An 11,224-nucleotide genomic window follows, 5' to 3' on the forward strand; every position below is an offset into this window, starting at 1 on the left:
CCCTTTTTCTGGATAAAGTTTATTTTACTTATTTGGAGCAACTTTTCATAATAGTTAAAATTGTTAAAGTGGTTGCTCTCAAAATCAATAAAAAATAATATTTGTTTAAAATAAAAAAAATGTATATAAAAAATTTGATGTAAGGAACTTTTTAAAAGTGATAGATAAAATAATAAAAGTAAATTATTTAACTAAAATTTAAAGAACATTTGGAGAGTTCGATCAGCTCACTAGTCTTATCTGCATATGCGTGACACCCCTCAGTACCCCTTAATATAAGTTTCCTTTGCTGTTTATTAATTCCTAGCTTCCCCTGGTCGGCCGTTGACACTCTGGCTAGGATATTATTGGTGCCTATTTCTCATACGTAAGTGACAGATATTGGACTTTTAACGGAGTAGTGATCAGAAACCCATATGAGATATCCCTCAGCAAAACCCTGCGGCTTGACAGCGTCGCTTGTTGGGATGAACGTCACTGTGTAAGTCGCCGTCTGGTTCATCTCTGTGAATGTCATCTCTGCAGGTGTTACGTTTATGCCGCCTATCCCTCGAGGCGGAAAAACAACTGGACTGTAAGTCGAGTTAGCTCGCCCCACATTTGTCACCGTCCGTGTGTAAGTTTGAGTGTCACTACTAGACCCCAGTGTAATTGCAAACGCAGGATAATTCAGTTGTGCTTCAGGTATGCTTTTCACTTCTGAGCACTTGATATCCCCCGCCACAATAGCCGCCATCATTTGATCATCGTAATTCAAACCACATAAATAAGGAATGTAATCATCAGGGTGGATGTCGTAAACAAGCCCCGGATCGTTTGCTTTTGATGGGTTAACATGGCCAGAGCCGGTGGCAAGGATATCGGCGGGAAGAAGATTTTCGTCGGTAATGGGATTTTCTCCCCCGGTTAGTGTGTCGTCAGCGGTGGTCATGATTGCAGACTTGATGGCAGCGGGCGACCAATCAGGGTGTGAATTCTTGAGTAAAGCTGCAATGCCACTAAGGTGAGGGCATGACATTGAGGTGCCGGACATCAAATTAAATGTTGGTTGCGAATTAATGTTGCTCTCCACAGGAACTGGCCATGCCGCTATAATGTTAACGCCGGGTCCGATAATGTCTGGTTTCATAATCCCTGGGCTCAGCGTGTTTGGGCCTCTAGAAGAAAAGGAGGCGACTGATGGAGCCGATGGCTTATCCCCACCAATCACAGTTCCTTTAAACAAGATTGTGGCTGTTGGTGCCTTGGTTGACTTGATGTAGTCTTTGATTTTCAACCCTGCAGCATGGCTAACCTGTGTAGCGGGAAGTACGTAATGGTCAGGCATAACAGTGTAGCCGTCAACCTGTGAGTTGATGATAATCATGGCAGCTCCACCAGCAGCTGAAACTGCTTTACTTTTGTTATTTCCTCCGATCCAACCAGATTCACATAACACTATCTTTCCTTTCACGTCAATCTTTGCCAATGTAGGCGGGTCGCATACAGCCGAAGGCGGGTCATCTGTTACAATATAAATTAAATAAATAAATTAAACAATTTTTTTATAATTAAGTTTAAATCTTTTTGGGATAAACTGTGATTAAATTAACATGGAATCTATTAGAGTAAACTTCTGAAATGCATTCACCTTCCATTTCAATTAAATATTTTACATGTATAATTAATGGAGAGTTTGATCGAACTCACACGTGAGGAAGTGTGTTGGAATATAAATTAAGCATTTTTCTATATATAAAGTTAAACTTTTGTAATAAGTAGCGATTGATTTAACATTACCAAAATCACCCGCATAAACAAGAGGCAACAATGTGGTTGGATTGAAATCTTGAGGCTGGACTTGGGATTCACCATCATATTCTTCCCCATTTCCAAGCTTTGCTGTCGCCCTTATGTTTCTGTCTATGGTGCTTGCTCCAACTGTGAGAATCCATGGGGCCAAGTTCATTGAAGTACTATGGTTGGGACCACTATTCCCGGCAGAACAGCTCACAAAAATTCCCTTTTGGATTGCACGGAATGCACCCAGTGCAAGGCCGTCTTGGTAGAAAGGAGCGGGGCCTCCGGCAATAGAAATGGAAATCACATCCACACCATCATCAATGGCAGAGTCAAGCGCGGCTAAAATGTCGCTTTCACCGCAACCGTTATTGTAGCATATTTTGTAGATTGCTAAGTGCGCGTAAGGTGCAATCCCAGCTGCAGTACCCTTAGCATTCCATAATGCAGCGGCATCGTTTACAAAATTCCCAGCTGCAGTACTGGCTGTGTGGGTGCCGTGGCCTGAATCATCAAATTGTGTAGGTCCCGTTATCTTTGTTCCTGCTCGGAAAACTCTCGCGCCAATTATTTTGTTGTTACAATTTGTGCCATTGAATTCACACTTGCCTTTCCATTTCGCCGGCGGGGGAGGCACTCCGTCGTCGCTAAACGAAGGATGACTCGGCAATATCCCGCTGTCCAAAACTCCGATAATAACACCCTTTCCAAAATTGGAGCCTTGCCAAAATCCCGGCTCCTGCATGCTCAACCCCAAGAACTCAGGACTGTGAGTTGTTTGCAACGGCAGAATCCTTTCCGGCAACGCCGAAATGAATCCGTCCTTCTTCTCCATGGCTTTCACTTCCTCAGCTGTTAATCTTGCTGCAAAACCACTCGCCACATGTCGGTACGAATAAACCATGCGTGGCTGCTGCTGATCATCCTCCGAGCTTTCTATATTGTTTAAAGCATCATCCGGTAAAAATGACGCATACCACTTCTCCATATCATCATTTGAATATTCCATATTATTCATTCTTGCCTCCGGCGGGTTTTTCACGTAAACAATGTATATTTGTGAGCTCCTTTGCTTCATGATTTCTTCATCTGCAGCCATTGTTGGTGAGAGATTAAGCATGAAAATGAGACTGATCAGAAGAGATGTAGCCACCATTAATGCTTGCAAGAGTCCACGCTTGTTCTCCATGTTTGTACAACCACTGGTGCAACTGCTCAGTGTCATCTCATCCACCTCCAATCAAGACGGAACTAAGATTTCTCTTCTAGAAGGGTCAAAGTATAATATTTTTTGAATGAAACAGAGATGAACTATTTTCGATACTTCAGATCTTATTGATAATATATTCTTTTTGGATGAATATATTGATAATATATTCACCCAAACTCTTTCTACAAAAATATAGAGAGATAAAGAAAGGGAGGACACTGGCCTTTATATTTTGCTGTTGTGCATGTCCTTCGAAGCCAGCCATGCATATATGCCATCTTTATCGGGTGGTCGGTCGTCCACCAATATTCACGGTTTTTTTTTTCTTCTTAATATTGATTCGATTCCAATAAAAGTACGTGTTCTTTGACCCTATATTTAGAGCGTAAAATAAGGATTCTAACTGATATTCTTGACTCCATAATTAGAGCTTTTTTTTACAAAAAAAAAAAAAAATAGTCGCACCCAAATACCTGCACCCTGACGTGGCATTACCACATCAGAAACCTTTTTTTTTTTTCTTTCCCTCGAATCTATAGCCCCAAACATGAAACATCTACAGCCTCTCTCTCTCTCTCTCTCTCTCCCCCTCTCTCTCCCCTCTTGCCGCCTGTCCATCTCCCCCGAGCTCCAGTTGGCCATCTCTCTCTCTCCAATATCATGGATTTCAATCCAATGGCAGAGATTGCCACTTGAGAATCTGAGCCTTCTTTGTTCGCTTCTCGGGTTTGGACCCAGTGTGGAAGCCCTTACCTAACTCGACAACTCTCCTCTACCTCCCTCACATCAACGAGCAAGCGCTCGATGTGGATGGGTTGAGCAATCAGCCCTACTCGCCCGCGTTCTTGACCCTGCATCGGGTCATGAAGTCTCGGACGAGGCGGTGTTCGGGAGCAGGGAGTCTGTTCGAGCTGGTGAGGGGGTCTGGTTCAAGGTGTACTCGAGGGAGGAGAGGGTCATAAAGGGGATTTTGTGATTCTTGTTTTCTTTTTCTTTCTTCTTCTTCTTCTTTCTCTCTCTCTCTCTCTCTCTCTCTCTCTCTCTCTCTCTTTTTCCCACTTTTTTCCTTCCGGTTAATGTGATGTGACTTTTGCCACGTCAGGGTGTAAAAAAATGGGAGTGAAGAATGGGTGTAAGTGTAGCATTTCTCATGAGAAAGAGATTGACTCCATAATTAGAATTAAATTGCTGTAATTTGCTCAAAAGTATTTTATTTAAAAAAAGAATAACTCTAAAAAAAAAAAGAAAAAAAAATGCTAGAGCTCCTTCTTGTATTCTTCTCGGGTCTTTCTATACTGACATGACATCATGTTTTTCTTAATAAAAACAGGAGAGAGAAATTAAGTTGTAATTTTTTTTATTAAAAAATGGGATGTCATGTCAGTATAGAAGGACCACAGAAAGACACTAGAAAAAGGTCAAACATTTCTAAAAAAAAAGCTAGCCATATTTTCCTCGCCCTATAGATATTATTTTATCGGTTACTTTTTCTACTGACTCCTACCTTTAAGCGCTGACATCCGTAATGATTATAGAGTTGACTTGGCCAACTTGGAATACTTGAGCTTGGACCACTCGGCTTTTGAGCCGACTTGATTGACAATATAAAAAATTTGGGGGGTATTTTGCAACAAATAGTTCATTCCCCTATCTTATTTTCATTTTTTTGAAAAAACAATCAACTTCAAAACATTCTAACATTTTTTCACTTTTTATATCATATCAATAATTTTTTTATTACTATTCAAATAAAAAAAAAAATTCACTACAATACAATTATTTATTTATTTTTCATTTTCCATACAAATTCTTCCTACTTTATACATCAAATCAATCACTTCTTACAACTACTAAAAAAAAAAATCAACTTAACAATCTTTACCAAACACCACTTTGGTTTTTAGGGGTGACATTTTGTTATTCCTCAAAAAGCTTAAAAGCCATCGCTCATTACTTATTCTATAGGCAAAAGGGCACAAAAATGTGCAAGAACCTCGAAAGGTTTCTCAACCCTTTTAGAAACCCTACAATAAAATTGTAATCATGGTGAAGAAGTTGTCGAGGGGGAGGCATTAGCGAACGTCGAACATGATCTGTCGACGAGGAGTAACAAACTATGGCTACCAAAGATGTCTCCTCTACAAGATAAAATCACATAAGATCAGGGAGACAATAATCCATAAAAAGTAACAAATATAGAAATACAAAAAAATAACATAAATGTAACAACAAAAAGCCCAACAACAGCTACCATGGTAAAAGGAAAATAGAAACAGAACCACAGAGGCGCTTGAGAGCCACATGTTGGCCCGTGAGATTCCACTGTGTCAGCGAGTGAGAGAGTGCTCATGTCTTGTAAGTGTTTTTATTCATTCTTTTTTTTTCTTTCTTTCCTTCTAAGTGTAGAGATTTTGAAACATGTTTCAAAATTTGGTTTATGCTATTTTACAGGCATATTGTAAAGAGATACAGTTGTTGATATAAAATTGATACTATTAAATATTATTTAGCCTCATCAACAAACATCCATTTTTTATGAAGTACAATGAATTGACAAGTGTCATAATTTGACTATTTAAACTGTCAATATGTTATTATTTAGACACATCCGTCAATTTTGACCGTTGGATATTTGGATGAAAAATTAAAGTTGACCAAATTAATTGTTCCGAAAATGCCTCTATTTTAACCATTGAAAAACAAAAATGACCCTTTTTATTTATTAATTAGAAGGAAAATATTTTTTTTAAAAAAAATTACCCTTTGTATTTATTAAAAAAATTAGATTTTTTTTTTTTAAAATTTTTAATTTGTCATTTTCTACTAATTAATAAATACAAAGGGTAATTTTAATTTTTCAATGCTAAAAATATAGGCATTTTTTAGAACGCTTTGATTGATTAACTTTGATTTTCCATTGAACATAACAGTCAAAATTGACGGATACCTAAATAATAACAAATAGACAATTTAAAGGGGCAAATCATGACACTTGTGATCAGTTTGTGGTACTTCGTAAGAAATTGCCGATAGTTGAAACTTGAAAGGGCTAAATAATATTTAATCCAAAAAAGTTGCTATGCGTTTTGCAGTATTTTTGTAAGCTGAAATGGCTTATATACTTATGTGATTATTGAAATATGTTTGCATCAGTTTCTTTTTATTTTTTGTGTTAAATACCGTATTGGTACTTACGGTTTGAAAACTTTATTTTTTTGCTTCATGTGCTTTCCTTTGTATTACATATGGTTCATGTGGTTTGGAAAAAGTCGTTATAAACTAACGACTTGCCACGTGTCAACTCCTAAGAGAAGACACGTGTCATAATCTAAAAAATTTAAAAACATAAATTAAAAAGCTTTAAAAATTAATAAAAATTTGAAAAATTGAAAATAATAAAACTTAAAAAAAATAAAAATATTAATACTAAAAAAAAATTATAAAAAAAAGACAAAAAAAAAGAGGGGTGGCTCAACCACCATGGGCGTGGCCGAGGTTTTTGTTTTTGTTTTCTTTTTAGTGAAATAGTGTTATAACGTTCTGGGTATATGTTTTTTGGTCAAAAGCTAGCCTTGGCTTCTTGGAATTATTATTATTAGTATTTTTATTTATTTAGTGAACTTCTTGGAATTTATTGTGCACATTAGATTTAGAAGATAAAATGGAAGAATGGGATGGAGACACATTGGCATAGCTTAGGCAGTTTTCTATGGGGAAGTAGTTAATTAGCATGTAATACCTGAAAAAATAAAGGCTAAATAAAATTAGGAAATGAAAAATAGTGAAATAAAATATTAGAATAAGTACATGAGTACGCCATGTAGAAACTGACATGAAATTAAATGTAAATGCAGAAGGTTACGAACTGCACGCCATAATGTGCTCTGTGAATTTAATTATATATATTCATATATGCCGATCGATGTATATTTTATTGAGCTTTACACGATTGAAAAGAAAATGAATTTGAAAAGAAAAAAGAATTTTAAGAGACAAGAGGTTTTGAAGGTAAAGTATAAATTTTATGAAATGAAAATAAAGATTCAGAGAAATTGTTTTGGCATTATCCAGAGCGATGAGTGGGGGTTAGGTTAAACACTCAACATCTCAGTGGTTATGTACAATTAATTAACAAACAAGCGGTTAATTAGGAGATCATATGCGCTTAATAACCCATTGCTAGGAGGGGGCAATATGAGTCGAACATACGACTAGTAAACCCAATGGTTAAGTAGAAGTAATTATACGCTTAACAAACCCAGTGATTAAGTAGAAACACACCTCATAGAGGATCGGTGAATAGTTTGAAACTTTGAATCTCCCTTCCCCACTCACTCCTCTTGGTCGTATAAAAAAAACAAGTTTAGTAATAATATCTAATACAATTATTAATGTTAGGGATAAAATCAACCCTAGAGACACGTGGATTCAGAAACATCTCGGAGCTATGTCTCGGACAATTATTACGGCCAACAAAGAAAAGACTGCCTAGGTGTAAATACATCTCGGAGGTATAACGATGTCTCGGTGCAAATACATCTCGGAGGTATAACAACGTCTCGGCCATAACACTCCAAGTTACGGTATGAAGAACATCCCGAGATCTCCTAATCTGAATGGAGTGAGCATATCTCAGGTATTTGAGTCTCGGAGTAACCTCGCCTCGGAGATGACAACAAGTCGGTACAATAACACCTCGGCCTTTTATAACTCCGTTATGGTGCGACGATATCCCGAGAAGTTATTACGTCTCGAACATCATCATCTCGGGGTCTGATTGAAAGTCTGCCGCGGATGTCTCAGAGTACAATAAGGATAGAATTCCATAATTGATGGCATAAGGTAATTATTTAACGATTGAGGTGGGGTTCAGTACTAAACAAATGCTAGTGGGGAAATTCTGCTGGACAGCAACATCAAGACAGCATGGGCAGCACCTTCCTCCACGCCTGGCAGCACTTCTTCCAAGCTTGGACAGCACACGCACTCAATAGAATAATCCCACTCAATCATAAAATAACCATCCATTCACTCCTTCCAAAAACCATGCACTTTTCGACCAACACAATCCCACTCATCACTATCTCCACTCAGCATTATATAATCTCCAGTCCCTCCTTCCACTCGAGGGGATAACCAAAACAAATGTTAAAGAACTAGAAGGTGGCAAACATGGAGAAATGGGTGTTCCAGCAGATTAAACTAAGCGAGGAATCAAACTCCTAAGGGAACGGGGCATGAAGAATTCGAAGAAGGCAGCAAGTATGGTAAGGCCAGGGGCCTGGCCTATAAATAAAGATCATTACACCAAGTACAAGACAGACAAAAAAAAGATAGGAAGAACGATACAGAAATACAGAGGCACAAAGAGAGAGATAAAGAGAGAAAGAAAGGAATTTATCCTTCTCGGTGTACGGTACAGAGGCAAAGAAAGAAGAGGTTTTCTTTTCTTGATTTGTCGTACAACAAGACATAAGTGAGGGAATCAGGGTGTATCGGGGCTTAGGGTTACGAGTAATTTCCCTCCTGTAACTGCTCAATAGTGAATTTTCTCTGCGTCTCCTACAGTGGATGTACCTCGGATTGAGGGAACCACTTAAATCTTTGTGTCATCCTCTCCCCTATCTTCTCAATTTTTTCATTTCTAACAGGTCTTGGAAAGTACGACTTATTTCTTAATAGAGCGAATCAACAGGCGACACGTCACCATACCGGAAACTGTACCAACAATTAATATTAGATAGACTTGGTCATAAAAGATCTATTTTGGTGACCCTAATTAAACTTCAAACCATGTCTCACATGAGATATATATGCCAGAGATGCTGGGTAAATAAGGATGACTTTCAACTACTAGCTAGATCGAACACAATAATTCCAAATGACAGTGCGCTTAATTGCAACTATTTTTATTTAAATGAAACTCATCAAATGCTAGGGCCTGCATTAAATGCTATCCATCTCTCTTGCTTGAACTCTAAGTAATCTTCGCTCCATACGCTTTCCATCCTTCCGATTGAGGTGAAATGATTGAGGGGACCCTTAACCGTCCCCCCTTTTGAAGAAAAAAACACTTTTATTCAAAAAAAAAAAAAAAAACAATAAAAAAGTATACTTTTTGAATAAAAGTGTTTTTTTATTCAAAAGGGGGATGGGAGACGGTTAAGGGTCCCTCCTCAATCATTTCTCATGAGTACGAAGAGTACAACAATCTCGTACTTGGACTAATACGGTTACTGCTTGGGAGAATGTTGTATTCTTGATGAATGTTATTTTGTCGATTCGGTAGTTCCATCTAGTATGGTTTGAAATATGATAATGTGACGCTGAATTGGCATGCTCCATTCATCTTTGATGAAAATAAAATGCTAATGATAAATGGAACATGCCAACTTAGTGAAAATGTATGCGAGAAAATTTGTCATCCACGAAAGACATCAATAGGACTATTTGTCATACACGAAACAATTATTTGTATCTATGTGCACGTGCTAGAATGATTCATTACAAAAAAAAAAAATTGTATTTCGCCACCAGCATATAGCCACGTGTACGGAGGTCATACACGTGGCAAACAGTTTATCAAGTGTAAATGGCCACGTGTGCGAGGCGTGGTAGATCTGGTTGTAGCGAATTGTACAATTTGCCACGTGTACAGTAAACACACGTAGCCACTGTGCCACGTAGACTATAAAACACGTGTCTGATAGTTAACACGTATATTGGGTACACGTGGCTGACAGTCAACCGTGTGTACTATGATACACGTGGCACAGTGGCCATGTGTATTCACAGTACACGCGGCTAACCAATTTGCCACGTGTACCCCATACACGTGGCATTTTTTTTTTTTGAAATTTTAATTATTTTTTTAAAATTTATTTTGTTGATTTATTTTATTTTGTTAATTTATTTTATTTTGTTAATTTAATTTCTTTTGCTTTTTTAATTTTTTATTTCTACCCAAAAATATCACAAAATCAAATTACATAAATCAATAATTAATAACGTGTTTGTTAATTACATAAAAATCAACACAACAATATCTACAAATTTGAATACCATATACTAATAACACAACAATATCTACAAATTTGAATACCATATAGTAATAAATGTGTTCATTACTAACAAAAAATAATTACACAAAATATCTACAAATCTGAAGGGCGTCCCTGCGGATCACGAGGTACTGTCTCAGGCGTGTACTCGCCAACTGGTGATTGCTGAGCAATGGATGGTGTACCGGGCGATGGTGTCCCAACAGGGGAGTGCTGGCTCAGCCGTCGTCCAATAGGCGACTACGGACCAATCGTTGTTGCATTACCTGCAAGTAATAAAAACAATTAAAGTATATAAAATTATATGCAAATTTAAACAAGTAATGAAAACAAATTAAAAATAATTTTGCCGTATACATAATATGAATCATACCTGCAGATGCACTACTAACAGACGACGTACTACTTACGTTTGCAGGTGAAGACTGCTGAGCATTAGGGCATACATGTGATGATCCCATATAGGTCATGAAGGCGTCGAATTGTCGCTTGCGCTGCTCCAAGGCGTCCAATTGTTGCACGTGCTGCTCCAAGGCGTCATTCCTCTCTCTCTCTCAGCCCGTAGCATCGTCTCCATTTTCGCTATCTTCTGGGCATGTATGGCCCAATCTCGAGATGTGCCCTCAGATGGTCCCCCTTGTGAGCGAGCCCTGTACGAGAAACATGTCCCATGAACAGGAGTAACGTTTGGCCCAACCTGCCGAACCCTCCCCGCACACTCAGGCCTCCCAACAGCTTGTTCGTATGAGTCGTTCGGTGCCCAACGCACCGTGTCATCTGAGACGCTCTGCGTGGCGGCAGGATCACTGGATAAACCCTGGGTCATCCTTTCCTGTACGTTCTCAACAAAAAATACACATCTATTGAATACATACTTTATCACATGAATAACTTAGAAATATTAGTAAAATATATCAGTAGCATACGCATAGGACCCGTGTACGGTCATTCAGGTAAGTAACATCCTTCCTTGTGTGCGTCTTCACAAATGACTCCGCCCGAGTGGGGGGCGTGCCAGTTGTAGATGCCTGTCGTCATCTAGTTTAAATATATAACAAACAGTAATATTTATTTAATGTAAATATAAACAATTAGGCATAAATATTAAAAAAAACATATACATATATTTATTCATACCTCATCGTAATTAAATCTGGCATAACTCTTGGATTCG

The 11,224-nt window shown here is 38.0% G+C and overlaps 1 protein-coding gene across 1 annotated transcript; it reads right to left on the minus strand.

Annotated features, from left to right (window-relative positions):
* Positions 1-361: 361 nt before the first annotated feature.
* On the minus strand, positions 362-2,839 carry LOC133880669 (subtilisin-like protease 4). Its single transcript, XM_062319653.1, has 2 exons — positions 1,780-2,839; positions 362-1,503 (listed from the first exon to the last, which is right to left on the minus strand). Exons 1-2 carry the CDS (start codon positions 2,795-2,797, stop codon positions 362-364), a joined length of 2,160 nt encoding a protein of 719 aa, XP_062175637.1. The 5' UTR covers positions 2,798-2,839.
* Between the last annotated feature and the right edge of the window lie 8,385 nt (positions 2,840-11,224).

The sequence above is a fragment of the Alnus glutinosa genome, chromosome 10 (assembly GCF_958979055.1).
Source record: "Alnus glutinosa chromosome 10, dhAlnGlut1.1, whole genome shotgun sequence".
Classification (NCBI taxonomy): Eukaryota; Viridiplantae; Streptophyta; class Magnoliopsida; order Fagales; family Betulaceae; genus Alnus; species Alnus glutinosa.